Source organism: Myripristis murdjan, chromosome 24, assembly GCF_902150065.1.
Source record: "Myripristis murdjan chromosome 24, fMyrMur1.1, whole genome shotgun sequence".
Classification (NCBI taxonomy): Eukaryota; Metazoa; Chordata; class Actinopteri; order Holocentriformes; family Holocentridae; genus Myripristis; species Myripristis murdjan.
In genome coordinates this window covers 24,591,247-24,613,502 of record NC_044003.1, presented here as the reverse complement: position 1 = coordinate 24,613,502, position 22,256 = coordinate 24,591,247, and the positions used below count along the sequence as shown (strand labels likewise).

The window sequence follows — 22,256 nt, the reverse complement described above, 5'->3', positions numbered from 1 at the left end:
ATAGGCTAACTGGGTCTCATCAGTTAGTGAAAGGTACTCAAGCTGAGAGGGCCACATGGAGGTCAATCTTATGTGGAACAGGGGAAAGGAGGAAGTCAGAGAAGGACTTTTTTCCGCCATCCGGTCATCCATTGTTCTGTGCTGTTCCTCGAGTCAAAACATGACAGCAGCTTTGGCACCGTTTTATTTTAAAGCAGGATCTCCTTCGTTGTTGTTTACATTGCATCAAACACAGAGCAGCTTAAAAACGCAGTCAAACATATAAAGAGACAATATCTTGCCCCTAATCCATGATCCAGATTTGTACTATATAAGCTATAGTATTTGCTTCCTACTTAAAACTGCACAGAGTATGATCCATCTGTCCAGTAGCACGCATAGTCTCTCAGCTGAACCATCAAAATTGGACTCTAATTTTAAAATATTGTGGGGTCTAGAGGATATCTGTTGCTATAATTGCCTTCTGCTCTTTTTTCCTGCCCAGATCCGGTGGACCAAGACAGCAGGCAGCGTGTCTGACCGCTTCCAGGACTCCAGTGTGTTCAACGAGACGTTGCACATTGCAAAGATCCAGAGGACCCAGGGAGGTCGCTACTACTGCAAGGCTGAGAACGGCCTTGGCTCTCCTGCCATCAAGTCCATCAGGGTGGATGTCTACTGTAAGTCTCATACTTGGCTGTCAGAGCACATTGGACTGCAGACTGATTTCAGTTTAAAAAGTCTTGAGGAATTTGATTGCTTTCAGGATGATTAGTATTTTTTATTTGGTCTTTGGAACAAATTTTACAAGGGCACAAGATTTACTTAAGATTGTAATGTTGCCTCATAAAGCCTCTAGTTTGAACGACCTTGATACTCTGCATGGAGTTTGGGTTTTGTCCTTTGTTTGATCGACTAGAAATGCAAAATTCTCTCCAGGAGTTAATAAGAGTATGCATCTCTGTTGTCCTGCAGTGGACTGATGACCTAACCAAAGTGTCTCCTATTTGTCTACCTGTCGTATGCTTTGAGTTTCACCACATTATCTATATACCTATCTATCTATCTGTCTGTCTATCTATCTACCTATCGATCTACCTATCACCAGCCAAATCACCACGGCAAACAAAGCAATCGCTGTTCTGTGGGTGGATCACTTACAGCACAACCTCTCTATCTAACCTCTACATATCTAAATATGTGCATGCCGCGCGTAGGAGCTACTCATTAGCGTTCATCAAAGAAAATAGGTAGTGTTATTGATTTTAGTGACTCCATATTGATCGACCCGCTCCATCACTTAAATGGACAGTGGAGAAACACATCAGTGCTCATGCATCACAGCGAGACCCTCAAACAACCTCCGCCTCTCGAGGCTTTTTCACTGTACAGACACATCTTGAATTAATGTACACTGAGTATTATGCAGGCACCTTGTAGTCGGCGAGGTTCCGCTAAGATATTAAAAACTTGTAGTCTGTTTTAGTTATCTGGGATCTTCGATTTTCAGCTTCCACTGAGGTCCACCAACAATTATGCATTTTTTTTTTTTATTTTTTTTTTGCCAAGCTGCACAGTCAATATGAGAGGCACCTCAGCCAGGCCAAATGCTCTCCTCGCCTCTCCTCTCCTCTCCCCTCCTCTCCTCTCCTCTCCCCGCCTCTGCTTTTCTCTGCCATGCAGACAGGTGCAGCAGGGGTTAGGAAAGTAAAAGAAGGCACTTTCATTTGGCATCTAAAACCCCTGCAATCTGCCAATCACCCCGTCATTCTGTCACACTCTGCCTGTGTGTAGGGCGTCTTTCTCTGTCCCACCTCGCTCTGTCTATCGCTCCCTCACTCTCTCTCTCACCATATATTATTTCTCTGTGCCTTCCTGTCTAAGTCTTATTCTTGCCCCTTGGTGTCTGTGCCACATACGGCCCATGTACCTGTTTATTTGGATTGACATGTGCAGAGGTTGTGGAATTGAAGGCTTGCGCAGGGGTTGTTTAGAAGGCTTGTGGAAGGCCTTAGCAGAGAGCTGGTGTGGTGGGGAGAGCAGGGCTGAATGCATCTCAGCAGCTGACAGCCGGAGCCTCATTCCCTCAGTGCGCCATTTCTCCTTGGCTGCATTAAAGAGCTGGAATAGATGAAGAGGGAACAGAGCCAGATTACAGAATAGACTGGAGTGTGATTTTCCTGATGAGCTTCATTATTTGGCATTTTCAGATCTGGGTTTTCCGTGCTGTTGTAGATAAACTAATATAGGTAACGTCTGTCATGATAACGCGGTTGGTGCAAAACTATTTTCCGATAATACACAGCCATTAATTGCGAGAGCATCACCAAACAACCCAGTCAATCTTGGTCACAGAGACCCAGAGCCCTGCTAATTTACATTCTAGCCCATTAATCGGGGATTCATACCTGAGAGTCTGGAATTATCTACATGGTAGGATAGCAAACCAGCGGCGCTCTGGGTCCTGAAAACCAGGTGCGAAAACAACTGACTGAAAAGCATGCAGTGCACTAAAATTGCAAATTTGTGTATATGACAAATCAAATACGCCAAGGTTTGTGTTATTTTGTTTCCCCAGTGCATCAAAAAAGCAGAGATAACGAATGCATGTAGCATGAAATAAGCCATGTAACTCATCTCTTGAGGTTTTCATATTGCACTGCAGCGTTTATGACACCAAACACAGGCAACATCACATTCCCATTTCTTTCTCTGTGCTGATAGCAAAAACAAGCTCATGCATAGTGCTATAAATAATTGACAAATAAGGCGGTGGTGATCGGTGGTGTGGGATATGACCACCTCTTCATCAGTATGACTCCTGTATGTACGTACATCATATACTGACAGGGCGAGATATAAAAAAAACCTTAAAGCAGCTGAATGGAATTGAAATATATTATGCAGATAATGTGATACACTGTGGTATTTTAAAATGTTTGCCTCATGAAGGCCGTGCATGTGGCCTTGTATCACAGTGTGCTTCATTAGCTGGTGTTGTGTTGTAGTGTGCATTTAGCAAAAGCACATCGTTTCTCCTGAGAAATGTTACAGCTGTCCCCTAGGGGTGAATTTAATTGATGGGCCTCTTGCAGTACATGCTATTTTTAGTGTTTTACCGTCATGATTTTTAATTAGTATTAAAATTGGTGTTTTGGAGCTGGGCCTCCCAACAACAACACCTTGAATTATGTTTGCTGTCTCTCTCAGATGTTGCTGGTGTGTCTGTGTTCATACCAATCTGTTTACATCTCAGAAATAGAAGCGGCACTTAGGGTGGGCAGCTCCATTGCAGCGGCAGGAGGATACTGTGCAGAGACAGGGACTTAGCACATGTTAAAGGGTATAAAACCCTGATGATATTTTTACCTTCTCCTCTGTGGTTCATTTTGCTTTCCATACCGTTTATTTGTTTCTTCTTTTTGGAATCGAGGGTCTTGTTTTCAATTTTAAAAATAAACGCCAGAGGTCTGATTCATGTATGCGCCTTTATTAGATTAGTGTGTGCTCTCCCCAACCTTCCTTCTTCATAAAGGCCTTGGCCGCCTCCTTGACTCACTTTCAATAAAACGAAATGAAAGAGAAGAGTAAGGCCACCTGGAAAGGAGGTGAGGATAGAGAGAGAGAGAGGGAGAGAGAGAGAGAGAGAGAGAGAGAGAGAGAGAGAGAGAGAAAGAGAGATTGTTTCCAAACTTATCACCCAGGTGAGATTGTTCTCAGAGCTGACTGTGGGAGGCAGACAAAGACAGGAAGGGATAATTAATGGTAATAACTGACCTCTCTAGCCCAGAGGAGCTGATATTAGCTATAGCCAGCTCAAAGCTAACGTATTTACAAAGCTCAGAAGTCCATCTAAGCACATTTTATACCTGCTGACACCTCAGTTGTGTTTGTCTGCAGTTAGGTCTGTAGGGAAGGTCCTCTCCAAAGTTAATAAAGAACCTTTCCCAAACTCCTACGCTGATCGATTTTAAGCTTAAGACGCTAGCTTCTTTTACCTACAGGGGAGTCTTTTCAGTGTTTTCACTTAATTTCAGCTGCATTAATTTTGCCGCAGCATCTAATGTTTCACTGAGTGACTGATTGAGAAGGACTTTGAGCTTTTGCAGCGGCAGCTTATTGCAGGCTCAGGGAATTCATTGACCATCACCAGCACAATACATCTAAAGAGAGATTTGCCAAGGAGGTAAGGCGGAGAAACTATTCACCGAAGCATCTGGGTAAAAAAACAAACAGAGAGCAAGGAGTTTGTTTAAGGGCATGTAAAACAACCAATTATGAATTTATTTTGTCGGCTCGAAACCTATGACTCATGTAACAATAAATGACAGGCCCAAAATTGTTGCTCTCGTTATCTTAATCCACTAAAGTGATAGTGCTGTTTTCATCGAAGACACAACTCTGTGACACAAGTGACTCCTTTGTGCTGATAAACACTAAAATCTGCGCGATTCAGAAGTGCAGTTGTTGGTGCCCCAATCTACAGTGTGTCCAATAAACTCAGTCAAAGCAAAAGAGAACAATGACAGTTGAAGCAAAAAATAAATAAATAAATAAATAAATAAGAGAACAGCTTGTTCTATCATAGCCATGCTCAGTGTAGTTCAGCACTTAAAGGGCCTGATAAAGGAGTGTTTTAAATCTCAGTACTTTCAACAAGCCTAACAGTATTTAATAGAAAACTGGATTGTGAGAACACACAGATGCTGTGCAGAGAGGGGCGTGGGTGAGAGAAAAATGCGTTGCTCCGTTTGCTAGAATAACTGTTTAACAGCGAGGAGAAACAGTCTGTAGCTTCGGACTGTATGTTAATGTTAATGCACGGCAGCTGCGGTTAACGTTGTCAGCTTATACCGCGGCTCGGTACGAGTGTTAGTTTGTCTGTGGCTGCGGAATAGCATAAGAAAAAAAATAACAAACAGGTGATGTGTTAATGCTAGAAATCATTTACTTGGCTACAGGTATTTTACTCGAGCTTTCCACACTCATTTTCCCTCTGTCTTGATAGTTCTCACTACACTGCTTCAAAAGAAGGATTAGAATAAGACAATGGCCTGCTTTCTCTCTGTTATCTGTGGAAAGACTTACAGCTCCTAGGCCACACTGCTAATGCAGTAGCCAGAGAGTTTTAGTGAAGAAGCTGTGTGTGTGTGTGTGTGTGTGTGTGTGTGTGTGTGTGTCTGTCTGCACACAAACCACAGTTAAAGCTTGAATCATATTTTGGCAACTGCAGCGTTCAGCCAGATTTTAGAAGCACTCGTGGCCGTTTGTGTGTGTGTGTGTGTGTGCATGCGTGTGTACCATGCGTGTGCGAGGGAACAGAAAATAGAAGGTGCCTATTGGGTTTAAGCCCTGTGCTTATGCATGAACACACTCTCCACCAGTGAGGTCTTGACTCAGACACACATGTCAACGGCTTAACATGTCTTGGCGTATGCCTCCTCAGCTCTGCAACACTGTGCAGGGCGACTTGTGGAAGTGTGGCTGCTTTATGTTTGCCTTCCATCGAGTGAGTTCATGAAGGAGCTCAGAGACCAAACAGCAGCTGATGGTGTTTGTTTAGCAGCCGTACTGGCTTTGCTTTATCCAGTCGGTCACTAGAAGTGGCGCTTCCTATCTCATCAGGGTGTCCGGCTCCTGCGGCCCTGCTGCAAGGTGCCCGGGCAAATGTGTGTGCACAGCAAGAGGAGCTCAGAAAGAACATGGACTTACATAAGCACAGCACATAAAAAAGGTGATAAAAAAGGGCTTTTAGACTTAGACATTATGCCATTCCATTAGGTCCCTTAATTATTGGTATTTGCACTTTGTGCTCTCTGGACCCCAGAGAATATGTTCAGAAGTGAGTAGATAATATAATGGTGCATATGCAGAGGGCAGTGTGTGGGATGGTGATCTCAGGGGAACCTATTGATTAGTTGGCTCGATTGGAAGCAGCTAGATGCTGGTGCCAGGTTCAATAGGGTTAGTTATGAGTCACACTGAATGAAAATGTAATTGTTAGTCTTGTTGGACCTTCTCAAAGTTATATAATGCTTTTCTTTTAATGCTTTTCTCTTACTCCACATGCAACAAAAGAGATACAATAAGGTGTAGTAATAGCACTAATTCACTATAAAACCATAAGGAGGATATGATGTTGCTTTTACTGTCCTGTTGTTCTTAACATGCATATCCATATATTGCCTCATATAATCTTATACAGTATGATATGATGTATGATAAAATGTATGATGTATTGTACAATCTTCTGAAAATATCCCATAATGTATGTAGACAAAGATATATGTGCGGTGGCTCTTAAGTGCTTTTGGATGTAAATGACCCGGTGTGATGAATGGTGCAATCCGACCACGGTGAGTTATCTGAGCCTTGTTTGAATCAGGACAGAATGAATCAGCACATTATGTGTACATTATGTAAATGTTTGCTGGCGTGGTTAATGGAGGTAAAGCCGGTTCACGACTGCCCATTACTCTTTCAAGGACTTCCTTTAGGGAGGGGCTCTTAATCGGGGTCCAGCTCATCTTCCACCTCTGTTTTATTCACCCCATCACAAGTTTTAAATATACACTTCTTACGTATGGAGAAGTGGGTCTCTTGTAAAGAATTTCCTTATTATCTCTTTTTTTGGTTTCCTAACATTATCTTTGGGCCAGACACCAGATGCTGTTTTGACAGCTGGTAATTACTTAGCTTTTAGTCAGCATGTTAGATACGAAAAACAATACTCCAATGACAAGGTCTGAATAATGATTGATCTTGACTTATTTATAAAGCAGCAATTTATTGGGCAAAAATCATTATTTACCGGCAGGGAATGATATTGTTGTTTGAAGAAGACGCGCGGGGATCACAAAGTGTTGTATTGTCTCAAGGGACGGCTCAAATTAAAAGGGTTGTAGCACTTCAAAGCGCAGTCGGTAGAAGGACATTGACATGAGGACGGATACAGATTTGTTTAAAAACGTAATGTAGAACCATCAGGTCTTATATTAACAAAGGAGGCCAAGGAGACAAGAAAGGAAACTGCTTTTATTTTTAGATTGTTACTGAGTTTTAGAGGCTATTGATTTTTTCAAGGTGAGTCAAATTGAGATTTTTAAGGTGTTTCTGCTATATTAGATGTACACTGTTGAGGGTGAAAGGAAAGATGGTGAGGTCAAATCATTTTATTTGTATCGCACAATATCACAAATGACAATTTTGTCTCAAGGGGATTTGCAACAATACATCCTCAGTCCTTAGACCCTCACATTGGATAAGGAGCAACCCTGAAAAAATACCATTTAAGAGGGAGAAAAAAAAAGGGGGGTGGGAGAGAGAAAGAATCAAAATAGGTCGCGGTAAGGATTCAGACCCACGATGCGCTGAGCACACGATATGCACCTTTGGTTAGACAAGTCTGACCTCCTTAGAAAGGGGGCCAAACCAAAAGAGAATTTCCCAATGAGGATCAATATCACATTATCAGGTGCTTGGGAAGAACATCTCTATTTGTCCCATTGTTTGTTTGTGTGTGTGCAATACGTTTTGCCATGCACAATGCTCAGGGAAATCACAGTATGCACTGTTAAGGTCATGTAGAGCCCCGAGTCTCCCCAGCGCGCTCTGATTCATGCACCAGGCAGGACAGCCGAAGTCAAACAGGCATCAACCAGTAGTGGCTGCGTCAAGGCCCAGTTCTGTCAGTTACAACAGCATTGTTACCACAGATCGGTGATAACAAGTCAGCAGAGTCTCACTCACTCCAATCATGCATACTCTGCACCCCCAAAGCACATAAAAAGCTCAAGCGTGCTGGTTACATTAACCCTTTGAAACCTAAACAGATCACCGATGGACAAAATTCCATTTATTTCTTTAAAAAAATAAACATAATAAACTAAACATGTTTTTAAATGAGACAATCTAAAGGCCTCCCTAATCCTTTGGTGGACCAGACAAGTGAGAAGGTTATAAAGCTGAAACCTGAAAGGAGCTCAATCATGCCAGCAGCGCTTTGCTCTCCAGCGCTAATGGCGGGCTTCTGGGTGGTGTTATTTAGAGGAGTGGTTTGTGGCCTTCTTGTTTTCCTGGGAGATGAATGCGAAAGGAGATGAGCTGAGGCAGACGCCGCTGTCTCCAGGAGACGATGAAGAGGAGATTCATTAACCCCCCCCACCGCCACCACCACCACCAGCATCCTCCCGCACCCACCCACACACCCCCCCACCTCCCAAACACACAGCACTATTGGGGCTCATTATTTCCTCATCTCCATCACTGGGAGGCAGTGAGGGGCTGGAGGCTCTGTTTTGTAGCTGCTGACGTCTGCCCATCCATTTATCTCTCTCTCTCTCTCTCTCTCTCTCTCTCTCTCTCTCTCTCTCTCTCTCTCTCACAGACACACACACGCACACGCACACACACAGACTGATACCCTGTGTTCCCCCAAAGACAGCATAATTGGAAAAGCGCTGTCACTAAGGAAGATGGAGGTGCAGCAGTCCTAAGCAGCACAGCTCTAGCTCATAAAGCAAGTGTTTAAACAGACCCAAAACTGATGGCATGTTTAATTACAGGATGACTTCATCTGGCTGGAGGGAAACGCTGTCGACTTGAAATGTAACCTCGCCCGGCTGGATAGCATTTCACTTGAGCAATGAGGAGCAACCAGGAGCCTTGTCCTTTTTTGAGTTCCCACCCATTAACAGTCATTGAGAAAGTCTCGGGGACAAGCTAGCGTTACCACAGGCTATGTTAGAGTATCTTATTGCAGTACTAACAAGGCCATCGTCCTCTAAATCCGTTTAGGATACTCTGCAGCAAACAATGAAGCATACTGTAACTTCCCCTATCGCTCCATTGACTCCATTCTGCATCACTACTTTAATTGGCAGTAATTACAGTTAACCAGGCTTGATGACTGTAGCCTTGGAGAGTGAGTTAGTTAGCATTACCTTAATGCCCAGCTCGAATGCTGTGATGGCTCAAGAGAGAGAGAGAGAGGGAGAGAGAGAGAGAGGAAGGGAGTGGGTCAAGAAGAGTGGGGTATACAGACACAGAGGAAGTTAGTCAGTTTTCTCCCTCACTCCCCCCCATAGAAATTTAAGTTCAGGTTAAATCAGGCATGTGCAAATGCCTAATGAATAATTCAGGACTTGTTACACAGGACCACAGAGGCTTGCCAAACAGCAGCCATGGCAGAGGTGGTGTGCTGCCCTTTACAAACCTTAACCTAACTTGCCCGAACCTCCCCACTGTGGTCCTGGCAGAGATGCCAGAGTGCCCTTTATAAACCCCAACCTCATATGTCCGCCCCTTTATACCGCAGCGGTTGTTTCTACCCCGGGCAACTGACCCACTTATTACATTTCAATTCCAAACCCCAAAAATATGAAATCATGGATGGGCAGTAGTGAATTTCACCCAGCAGTCGCACACACACATTCACACACACACACACACACATACACAAACAAAGAGACCTAACGTAATAAAAGCGGATTGTGTTAGTAGAAGAGAACATGTGCTTCCAGGATTTGGATGTTCATTATTGCTGTGTTGATGAAACTAGACAAAAGATTCTCATTCATTCATTATTTATTTATTTTTGCTTTAGAAATCGTAAATACAAGTGAGGCTGGAAAAAGAAGTAGCTAATTAGGTGTTATTTCATCATATCTGACTCTATACAGCCACTCAATGAAATTTGCTTTTAAAGTAGTAATGATTTGACAGTGACGTGGCCCTTATTTATGAAATAGTGATGTGAAATATAATACATTTCAAATAACAATCATGTTTCATAATGGATTGCATTTAGGATTAAAACAGCGTGTGAGATCCTCTATATAATATAATGTATGTGTTACTCTTCTCTGTATAATGTGCAGGAACCCATGGGATTGGCTGTAAATAGCACTGGCTTTCACTTATTCACAGTAGGAGGCCACCTTGTATTCCTCTTGGGGTGGTTTTGAAAAGACTTCTTTTATGGTTTTCTACACTGATCTGCACGGGCCTCACTGTGCTCTGCAGCTTACATGATAATCACAGAATGTACATCAACAATGGAGCAGTAGCCACGTGTGCATTACCATAATAATTATCCCGTGAGATGTACTCAGTTCTCTTACCCCTCTGCTGTGTCCAGAGACTGTTTATGTGGGTCTGAATGCTCAGCGCGGCAGAGATGGGTGTTACACATCCGCATTCAGCACTGAGGCGATGGTGAGACGGTGTGGCACATGATGTTGTCATATCTCATGCCTTGGAGAGTGATATTCAGTTTACTCAGATATCTCTTTTACACAAGCGCCATCATTGGCGCGCTCTTTGTGTGGAATGGATGTATAATGCCAGCCCCCCCCCCCCCCCCCCCCCCGAAAAAAACACATCTACCGCCGCAATCACATTTTAGTATGAAGCAACAGCTGAAACCAAATAGATATAGCCAGGAGGAGCTAGTTATTGTGGAGTTTAACCATAAAATAGAGGTCACAGTCGCCAAGGGGTTGAGGGATGGAGGGAAAGGAAATGTCCTGACAGTAAATTACATGCCGGATCCACATATTCCATCAGAAGGCTCCATATAAAAGTGGATGTTATATATCACCAATATGGCTTATTAACCTTAAGACCCATATAAATGAAACGCAGCACAAAACCGCGCTATTCAGCAAAGTGAAATGACACTCCCTCTATATCATCTCATATTTGCTATAGCGTGTTTACACATGGTATACTGATGTTGCATATTGTGTTATATAATTATGTAGCGCTCCATCCAGCACACCAGGTCCACACATTGTGCAGCGGATGGGAAAAACCTCAGTTAAAGAGAAGCTGAATCCAATATCACATCTTTATTACCCCCCTCCCTCCCAGTTCTTTTTTTTTTCCATTTCTCGTAGGCAGTTGCTTTCATTTTCAAAAAGGCTATAAGTAGGATTTTCAAATATTAGACAAAACCCCTCTGTTCGCTTAAACTAACCTTGAACAGACACTTAATCTAGACGTGGAGGAGGCCACACTTTAAGCAGCCAGTTTTAATGTTTAAAATCATCAATCTGGGCTCCGGCGAGAGAGACATGCTGTTGAGCAGTGCTGAGTGAGAACACAAGCTCACCTCTTTTTGCTTCCAATTTATTTAGAGGTGGCTTTAGCTTTTAAAGATCTGCTTTTACATTCTAGCTACTAACAGACAGGTGCGAGGGTGAAGTCCTTCACAGGGCAGCCTGCCAGGTAGTAGCTTCTCTAATCGCTTATTCTTCATGCCCATATTTCTACCAAAATAGCCTTTCACAAAGAGAGCAGGCCGCCCTTATTGGGAATGATTGCAGGAGACTGTCACTATATCATCACCTCATTAACCCTGCATCTGGATGGCAGCAATTTTGGAGTTTTTAGGTGCCCTCAACCCCAATTTTTTTTGCCTTTGTCTGTGTCTGTCTCTGTCCACGACCTCTTTCTCTGCGCGTGTGTCTGTGTGCTCTCCCTAAGTGTAAAATAAAAGCAAAGTGCTTATCTTTGACATAATGGGACTGTTTTTGCCCATGAAAGACGCAACACAAATGTCAGTCAGGTCAGCAGCACAGGCGAGTAATCAAGCTGCGACAATGATTAGTGCTACATAGCTCGGGTGAAATTAATCACAGGTCCTGACACTCAGGTCTGACTGCCTCAGAGCCTGATGGGTGTTCTCTTCCCAAATGACTTTGGGGGAGATCAGGCAGAGAGTGAAAGACATCAAAGACGAGGGAAAAAAAAATAGAAAGCCATGCATTAGATTAACACCCCAGGGACGTCCCGGGAGATGTGTGTGCGTCTGTGTTATGGGTGTTTGTGTGTATTTGCGTCTGTGCCTGCGTCTGTGTTTGTGTGTGGGCGGGTGGCCGGGTGTGGGTGGGTGGAGAGAGGTAATGTGTGTAAGTTCCCGCGCAGGTGTCTACTTTTTTTTTTGGATAGGATGGGGTGGGGGGGTGGGAGATGGGTAGGGGGGCAGAACATGAAAGGAAGGAGCCAAGGTTTGATGTGATAATGAAGCGCCTTCTAAGTCATCTCTCTTCTCTTTTATCCAAACTACTCGCTTGTGCCTATTTGTCCAACAAATGTTTCGGTAGGCCTATAGAGCAGAATCCCCTATTCAAACGGGAATATCAGCTTTCTTAAGTCTTGCCCTAGTTTCCTATGATTATTACTTGGAAGAACAATATGTTTGATTTTTTCTCTCATTGATTATTTGAAAGCTGCTTATTGGAGGTAAATATTTCCCTCTCTGGCTCTCATGTGATGTGCCTGTTATTTGCACACTAAATGTGTTATGCTGCCCCCACCATCATGTCTTAATTTCAGAGGAACCGAGAGCTTTGAGTCTTGTCATGCTTGGTGGGAGTGAGCGGTAGTGATGCTAAGGTTAGCTCACTGGAGCATGTAGCTGTACATGGACAGATTTACTGGCCTGTGAACCCGTAAACCTGCAATTACAAACCCTAACAACTCTGGTGCAGGCGGCCCGTACGGCACACTTTTCCTCTGGGCTCAGCGAGTTAAGCTTCACAATCAGCCGAGCGTGACTTCAGAAGGTAATTGCACAAGAGTGACACGCGCAACATCCTTACGGGGGAAAGACTGATGGCGGAGGTGGAATTTTGTTTGAAATTCATCAAATTTTAATCCAGTGCGTACATTTCCATATTTCCATATTTATCTCTTTGCGCTTAGCATCCACTTCCTCCCTGCATATCATTTTGGCCCTATTAATAGCTCAAACCCCTCCTTACCCAAACATACACACAGGCTCACAAGCGAGTGCACACTGTCACCCCTCACAATAAAAAAAAAAAAAAAAAAAAAAAAAAAGCCGTGTTGACAACCCCCAATCACGTCCAGTGCTCAAAGACACGTGCATCCCAGGGTAGATGGTGCTGTCAGTGAATCACTGTGCTTCCGCCACTGTTGGTAGATTGACTGTTTCAAGCAGGAAGCAGCTGAGGGAGAGACACCAGGTAGAGTGAGAGATCAGATGTAGGATTCATACACTCCTCCCTCTCTCTTTAATGAATCAGTGTATTTACTTAGAGCAATCTGCTCCCTTAAAATGGCCCCACTCAATCGCTCTGTCTCTTCTGCAGCGTTGTCACCCCCACCCTTGTTTTTCCCTATCCCCCAAAGGTAATTGCTCTTACCTGAGCCACTGTAATGGATCCTGGATGAAGTATTGACCGCTGCTAGATTCTGATTAAGGGGCTGTAGGGCAGAACATGTCTTTAATGAAACTGAGGAATCAGCATTCTCAGGCTAGAGCACAGAGAGTGGGTGCAGTGCAGTGTGGCCCACATGCACCTTGATTAGGCCCTGATCCTCAGCAAATCCAAGGGTGGGCCACCGCCACTGAATTAGGAGGATGAATTCATCCATTAATAAGTCCGAGCCATATGTAGTTTTTCTCTGGAGGCTTATCGTTGTTGAAGATTTGCTGGTGCTCATTTGCTACAGATGCTTGGCTGTTTGCTTGCTCACACTCCCTCTGACTCACACCTTCGCACACGCACTCGTCACACTTAATCGCTCAAACAATCATTCACCTTGTTGCTCATTCACTGATACGCTAACTCAGTCATTAATACACTCAAGCACTGTCCTTCATATGCAAAGGGTCAGCCTTTATCATTTGGAAATTTAGCACTAGGGATAACTTGCATTAGCTTCTCTCATCCTCTCCATTAAATTGCCTTTTTGCTTGCGTTAAAAACTGATTGCATCTCGGACAGAGATGAAAGGGAAATGGCTAGCTCCCCTCGTTCTTTGAGCGTGCAAATGGACATAATCTAAAAGGCGAGTATTAGCATGCTAAAAGACACCACAGTTATGATGAACACCATTTGCCAAGGCTTAATGCGATAGCCGGGTAAGATGATTAACTTTGAATCCATTTAATCAACTGCAAGCGCTTTTTCAAATAACCAACTGTCTGTCGCCGGGTAAAACTTCCCTCAGATCTGTTGGGAAATGGGTAGAGTAACAGATGTATCAAATCACAGAGCCCCTAAACCAGACAGAAGGCCAGTCAAATAGTATTCGCTGGAGTGATGGACATCAGACATCAGTGTGCGCAGGGCAGTTGGCATTTTTGCTGAACCTTATGTTTGAACAATGGAGTGTGACTTTGAAGGCAACACATAGAGGCTTGCTTATTGACCAGGAAAGTCGATGTGTCCTTGAGCTGCATTCTACTGATTTGTGTAGTTCAGGTAGTGGGCTTCCCACCTCCTTTCATACATCAACCCCTTAATGCAATGTGAATGTGACTCCTTTGACTGGCCCTCTAACCGCAAGCAGTAGAGGTCACAGGATATTGTATTTGTGTTAAACACGGCTATCATCGATAGAGTAAAGATTTTTTCGTTGATCTTATCAGCACTACAGTTAGACATACATATAATTAATCATCGGTAGAATATGGCCCATATGATTGATCGGTGCATGTGTTCACTGGTTCATGCATCATCTGAACCACATTCACTGACAGCCTCCTCTTCATGTTTGCCTCGTTCACAGACCTTGATGACCCAGTGGTGACGGTGCACCAGAGTATAGGAGAAGCGAAGGAACAGTTCTACTACGAGAGGACCGTGTTCCTGCGCTGCGTGGCCAACTCCAACCCGCCTGTCCGTTACAGCTGGCATCGCGGGAGAGAGGTCCTGTCACAGGGCTCTGACAAGGGCGTGGAGATCTATGAGCCATTTTTTACACAGGTAAGGCAGAGGCAACTTGATAAGGATGACAAATTATTTTAATTGAAAATTACTATTCAAAACATCAGCAAATACAAGTGCATTTACAGTCATGCTTTAGTAAGCTTTAAAGGGGCATCAGCTAGTATATCAATTACCTCATCAACCTTGATTGCATGGATAAAATTTTTCTCTCTGTCCAAGCGACTCTGCTACCCCTGTTGTATTTTCTACATAGAGATGGGTAACTAGGCATTTACAGCATAGATCCAACAGAAACATCAACCAAAGAGGTAACACTTTACAGTGCTGAACATTGCTATAATGATACAGTTTTGTCATTTGCGTTTTTGGCTTGAAAATGTCTGTGATGTCTTGTCACACCATCCTTAGTTTCTGAGCAGTTGAAAATGCAAGGTTTGATTTGTCTTGTATGCAGGTCACAGGGTAGAAAAAATAAATCTTAATAAAATGGAATGAGTGGCACAATGTACATGTAGTGAAATATACAAAGCACAATAACATTGTATAACATTGCCATTAAATCTAATCTTAAAGCTGTATAAATTTGATTTACCTGGCTAATGCTATATCATAGTCTGATTTTAAATCATGCCAGAAATGTTCTCTTTGCAGAAGAAGGTGCAGCACACAAGCACATGAATTGGAATTCAAGGCTACAGTTTAGATATTCAGGGTTACAGATTCATAATTCAAGAATACAGTTTATCTATGCATACAGATTTGTAAACTGAGGGTGCAGACGTGCACATGGATTTTTTTTCTCTACCATACGACCACAGGCGGCTCTGCTGTCTTGAAATTCCAGTTGGTGAGACATTTTGCTTCAAAGTAAAGCATGAGCTTGAAAGTGAATTTTGAGAGCCAGACGTCTCAACACATGGTGAAGTAATGATGACTCATAGGTACTAATCAACAATGTGTTCAACACCCCTCAGATATATTATTGTCACTATGTGCTATTCATAGTATTCCCACAATGTCACCTGTGTTTCCTACCAATATGGTGCACAGCTCATTAGCTGTGGCTAATCATCTGTTATTTTTCTCCCAAAATGGCTGTGTGCTGATGAAACAGATTACTATAAATAGTGCAGTAAAAAACGTACTTGTTTTCATTAGAGATCAATAATAGTATTAATAATTCCATTTCAGAAATTCACATGCATGTATTCAGTTCACATTAACTTCATTCAATTGTGGATTTTTTTTACAACTGGATAAGTAAAAACATTATTATAAAACTTATTACAAAAAGGGTCTTTTGCAGTCCACAAAGAACTGATTTAGATTTAATTTTCTGTCACTAGTGGAGGGAATTATGGTTTTAATTTTGAATCGATTGAGTTGAGTCCGAATTGTGAGGTGAATTGTGAGGAGAGAAAGAGATGGGAAGTCCATGAGAATGCGAAAAAAAAGATGTGAGGGAGAGTAAACGGGGCATACGAAATAGCCAGAGAAGGAAGGAAGTTAAATGGATGTTTGGCCAAATGGAGAAAGATGGCTGGGAACTAATGGAGTGCGTGAAGGAGCCTGAAGGAGCTGGCCAACTGAGTCTCACAAGACACTCCTTCCTCTCCCATCTTGCTCTCTGTGGCTCCTCACTCTCTCTCTCCTTCATCCTGCTCCCCATTACAGCCTTAATTGGGTCTGAAAATTTGAGTGCAACCCAAACCTAGAGATTAGCTTTGTATAAAACCAATCCCAACTAAACCCTGACAAAATTCCTTAATTTGTTATTCATAACTTGTTAATAACAGTATTTTGCAACGATATATTTGAACACAGGTCGAAGACAATTAAGCAAGAAATTCATACGTGATCCAACTTCAGCTCAATGCATCCAGTTGGGTCCACTCGTGTCCACCCTTACCTTCCTTCCTCTTTTAGTCTTCTTTCTGGCCTGCCCTTTCTTTCGCTTCAACCTCCCTACACCACCCCTGGCATACCAAATGTTTTCACAAGCCCAAAGATAAAAATGCAGACGTGGCATTTCAAACAGTGCATGCAGAACAGGTTCATAATTAAATGAAAACCCAGAGCTATGCTTTTATGGTAGGTTCCCTGTCCTTTGTGATGACTGTTACTTCCTCTTCTCTGTCTCTCCATAAATTCTCCACAAAGTGCCAGAGAATAGCAGAATAATAAGAGGGTATAATGGAAGCATTTGCTTTCTCATCTCTTAACAGTAGTCAATATGTCTCGCTATTTATGAGGAGAGAGGGGGTGATGCTTTCTTGCAGTGTGCATGCTGTCTAAGTCTTGAGGAGGTAGCCATTTAAAGCTCTGTCAGCGGAGACACTCTGCCATACAGCTGAGACACATCCCAGTCCTGTCACTTGCCATTACTCTTTCTCATCGCACTCTCTCTCAGTCTCCTCACTCATTCTCTTAGCCCTCTCTCAGTCTTATATTCCTTATCCTCCCTTCTTTGCCCTTTACCGTCAGCCACAGTCCCATTCCCCAAGCTCCCATGTACCTCTGCTCAATTTTTCCATCAATATGCCCATCAATCCCTCTGTCCAATTCTGTGTAATGTGGTTGTCCTTTCCATTCCTTTCTCTGCCCCTTGCATCCCTCAAATAGATTTTCATTCCAATCTGTCCCCCTGCTGTGAGCAGAGCTTGCTCTCTGAATACCACGGACCTCATCTTCTGATATCTGTCGAAAGCAGAGGGGGTGGCTGAGAAAGAAAGGAGGTGGGGTTTGGGGTCTATTCCTAATCTAATACAATTAAGTTATCCATGAGACTCATTTGAAGTGAAAGAGTATGAAAGAAATGAGTGATTGCCATGTTGTGAGGACTGCCACAGCATGTGGCTCACTCATGTTTTAATCTGCTGCTCCCCCCATCCACATTGGAGTCAGCCAGATCAAAGGCTCACATCCCACATCACAACACTTTGGGCGGGGCCACCGTCTGTCAGGCCAAGCTTGAGTCAAACACTCATTCTCAGTGAAAGAACCCTTTCTGTGAAGGGATCCCTTAGTGAGCCTATCCATACTCCAGTAGCTGAGGGGTGGAAACTGTGCGTGGCCACTGACTGCAGGGTAATCCACATGCTGGCATTGAGCAAGTCGACACTTTAATCTCCTTGGAAAATTACAGTGATGCAACGGTTTTTATATCGAATTTACAGTTACATCTTTGAACTCTGCTACCTTTCAGAAGAGCATCATTTTCATATTTGGCGACATTAAAACTGGATACATATTCATCTATTTGACCCTGACTTAGGGATAGTTGGCCATTTTTATCTCTTTCCCAGTAGCCAGTCTTGGTCAGAATTGCTTAACTTGATTATGTTAATATTTTTGCACACATTTGCACACCGGTGTTGGTTTGATCTGAGCTGCAGGGGGAGACGAAGATACTGAAGCTGAAGAACCTGCGTCCTCAGGACTATGCCAACTACAGCTGCATTGCCTCTGTCAGGAACGTCTGCGGTATCCCTGACCGCAGGGTTGTCTTCAGACTCACCAACAAGACAGGTACTGTAGTGCAGTTGTCATTGACTTTTATAAAGAATAATTGTTTTGGTATGCCTAAAAGTTGCTCTGACTGTAACTAAAACCAGTATGTTTCATTTTGTATTGCATATAATGACCTAAGGGAACCTTTATTTGACAAAATGCAGAGAGCAAATCCTGATCACTTCAGTCTTGTGAAGCGAATATGTTGTCAACCTTTTTTTTTTTTCAAGAACCCCCAAAATTGACACACATCAGGCCAGGTACACATTTTTGATAAGATGTGGTCTTAAGGATCTTCATCTGATAAGATTCATAGAAATCATTCTATAACTGTCTACAATGTAGATTGGCAGATTAACAGTGAAGAGTTTGTAACCTATGAACAGAATAGTCTTTCTTATTCAATCATTAGATTAGCTTCTAGTCACTGAAATAATAGTGAAATTAAAATATTTCACATTTTTCTGAGGACCCCCTGGAATCCCCTGAAGGGGCCCTGAGGAACCCCAGATTGAGAACCGCTGGTGTTGTGTATCATTGCACCTATGAGATGTGTTTTCTGACATTTTTATGCTTAAGCATAGTATGTTGTGAATTTGTACAAATGTTGATCTCATTGTAAATGACTATCTTGTAAGTCCATAAAAAAACATTTATGGCACAATCAATCAATTAATCAATCAATCAGTCATTTGGGATAGACAAATGGTGCTAAAATTGTGCTTGAGGGTGACATTAAACAGTGCTGTCTCCGTATAATTTCTTGCATGTTGCTTGCATATTGTACTGTTGCTGTGTCACCAAACCCATATGGCATCAAACCCAATTCACAATTTTCAGCCACTGTAACCAAATTTAATCAAAAAGTGTCCCATGTAACACTGCCCTGACACAATTCCTCAAATAAGTTGTACTGTACCAGTCATGATCCATGTGAGCTTTCTCACTTCCTCATCACCCTCTCCCTCCACAGCCTCCCCATCCATAAAGCTGCTGGTGGAGGACCCCATTGTGGTGAATCCTGGCCAGACTGTCTCCCTGGTGTGCATCACCACTGGTGGGGAGCCCACCCCTATGCTCAACTGGGTCAGCAGCAATGACAGCCTACCACAGAGGAGCGTGGTGAAGGGGGGCACGCTCACACTGCCGGCCATCACCTCCGATGAGGCGGGGGTCTATAGCTGCGTGGCCAGCAACAACGTGGGCAACCCAGCCAAGAAATCTACTACAATCGTGGTCCGAGGTGAGAGTGCAAAGCGAGGTCAGGGAGAGTGGGTGGCTAGAATCTAAAGGAATTAAATGTTTGCGGTAGTTGAACAGAAAGAAAAAAAATGTTTGTGGTAGAATGTTTAGAGATGATGCCAAAGGTAAGGTTGTGGTGAAGAGAAAATCTTCCAAAGAGAACAAACTTGTAATGCAAAAAGAAAACTAAAAAGCTAAAAGTCACAAAATAAAAATGCAGTGGAATGATAAATATGGCTGTACATTATGTGCTGTCTTAAAAATGCATGTATTGTGTTGCCATTGCTCTTTCGTAGGCTTTTTTTTTTTTATCTTCACCCATTTTTACCTTCACAAATGCTAGCTTGAATGGCTTTGTTTTTGTATTACAAGTTGTTTCCCTCCCCTGGGGTGAAAGGCAGACATTTTTCAATCAGCAGCACCTTGTGTAATTGCGCTGCATAGTATATGCCATTTTGCATGGTGTTTACGGTTTGTTGACTTACAGCAATTTACATATATATTCACTGTATAAATAAAAGTCTCTCAGACATGAAGCTCATGGAGCACTCTCAATTTGACCTCACAGATCTCACACAGCTATGACTGGCTACTTTAGTACAGCGAAGGGCAATGCTTGAGGCAAAAGTCTGTGAAACCATTCATTAAAAGACACTGATTAAAAGAGTGGTTACAGCAATTATGCAAGAGTTGGCTAGGGCCATTAGTGGCTGTTTGTCCATCAGCAGGACAAGAACTTTTGTCCAAAGCTTTTCCCTTTCCTCTCAGTGACATAGGAGGCAGGAGGGCTGTTGATCCTGATGTCACCCATTACAAAAGTAGCAATTATCAAAGTAGCATTTTTTACATTCTTGTTTCACTCGCTCAAGTGCCTGAAATTATGCGGAAAAACCCGTGGAACCAATGCAAAATACTGTATATACAGTATATATAAGGTGAAGGACCTCTGAAATTGCTACCAGTGATTATACCGGAGCTAGGCTGTTTTAATAGCAATGAACATAGCATTTGATAATAAAAATGCAACCAAGATCTAAAGGAAGGTTTATAAAAGCAGCCAGTGTTACGAGACATGGTAAAGAATCTGCTTTGTCATGAAACTTTGAATATGAATATGTTGCATCCCTCACAGTGATAAATTACACTAGTTGTGATGGCAGATGCTGCACTGATATATCAACACACATGACAAGAACTGACTGTTTTATGGCTTAAAAGGAGAAACTGTTGCAGAGCTTCAGGATTACAGTTTGTGGTACCTGGTTTGTGACGAGTTTTTGTCCATGTCATAACATCACATCTCAGTGCCCAAATGGGAAATTGCATCGACCTCTAACAGGTGATTTGAAATATGCATTGTGCAGTGAAAGCCTTCCAAATAGAACAGCATTCATGGGAGATCCAAATGCACCGGGAAAACTTTGTTTACTTTATGATTTTCTTGACAGCAGTGTACAGACACAAAATGAACACTCTTAAATCAGAATGGAGGAGAAATTGGCTGATTTTGAGGTTCAGGAATTTAGTTTTCTGGGAGAGTTTGCTCCTTTCATCTCAGATATGATGCCACAGCTCCACCCTCAGGCCACCTGCATGCTGAGCCTGTTCGGAAACACTTGCTTATGCAGCCCTTTCTCTTTTCTGAAAGTGTCCGCTGATGAGACCTGTAGAAATGAGGAACTTACATCAAACAAATGGTGACTTGCTGGAGCAAATATGTCAGAGAACACTCTCTGCAAGCAGTTTTTGCAATGAATACCATGTAGCCACTGATGTGTCACACTTGTGAAACAACCTTAGTTACATGAGACTTAATAAAACATGGTCGAGAAATGCATCATTCTGGAGCGCCCTGGTAGCACACCATGTAGAGTGTGTACAACTCACCACTGAGACTGATGTAGCTGCAGTGGTTTGAATCCAGCTCCAGGCCCTTTGCTGCTTGGCTGCCACTCCCTCTGCGGATGTCTTTTCTGTTTCTCTCCTCTGTGGCTGTCTAATAAAGCAGAAATGGCCAGAATATCATGTTAAAATACATTATTTTTCTTCAGTTCAGGGTTTGTTTGAATAGATGACACAAACCGGTCACACTGAGGCCTTCAAAGTGAGTTGTTTATTAGTTTTCTGTTTATTAGTGGTATTTGTTCAACTAAAGACCATGCAAGAGACACCAAGAGAAAATGAATAAATACATAAACAACCAAACAAATAAACAGTTATGATAAGCTGCAACCTGTTTTGCTCTATGAAACCTAATACAAAAGCCTAAAGCCTCTTCTTGGTGTTAATACTACTACTACTACTACTATTATTACTACTACTACTACAGATAATAATAATATACAGTTTATTTATATATTACTTTTCAAAGCAAACATGTTGTGAAACATGCTTCATACAAAAAGTCTATACAATTCTTTAGACATAATAAGGAAAAATATAAGAGATAATAACAAATACAAGACATTAGCAATATGAATTCAATTAAACAATCAACATACACAAAATAAATGTAAAAGTAATGCTGCATTATTAAAATCAGGTTTGAGTATTACCTTAAAAGCATGCAGAGAGGGAGCTGGACTTACTTTGATTTAGAGTTGGTGCTCTTGTAAGCCTTGACCCAGGCACAGCTAAAAGAGCTTTGTCAGCTGGTGTAAGACTGGGCTTTTGTACATACTGGGATAAAGTATGTACAAAAGTATGTAAAGTATGTAAAGCGATATAGATAGCAGTCAAGCCATTCACTGCTTTAAAAGAAATCAATAAAATCCTGTAGAAGGTTTCAGAATTAACAGAGAGCTGGTTTAAAGTTGCTAG

At 42.5% G+C, this 22,256-nt stretch overlaps 1 protein-coding gene across 1 annotated transcript in view; it reads left to right on the top strand.

Moving 5' to 3' along the window:
* The window catches only part of mdga2a (MAM domain containing glycosylphosphatidylinositol anchor 2a), a 168,836-nt gene that overhangs the window by 64,947 nt on the left and 81,633 nt on the right, over nucleotides 1-22,256 (top strand). The window contains exons 3-6 of the mRNA XM_030047533.1: nucleotides 485-659; nucleotides 14,524-14,720; nucleotides 18,074-18,212; nucleotides 19,168-19,437. Coding sequence (XP_029903393.1) covers nucleotides 485-659; nucleotides 14,524-14,720; nucleotides 18,074-18,212; nucleotides 19,168-19,437 — 781 coding nt within the window. The remainder of the gene's footprint in view (nucleotides 1-484; nucleotides 660-14,523; nucleotides 14,721-18,073; nucleotides 18,213-19,167; nucleotides 19,438-22,256) is intronic.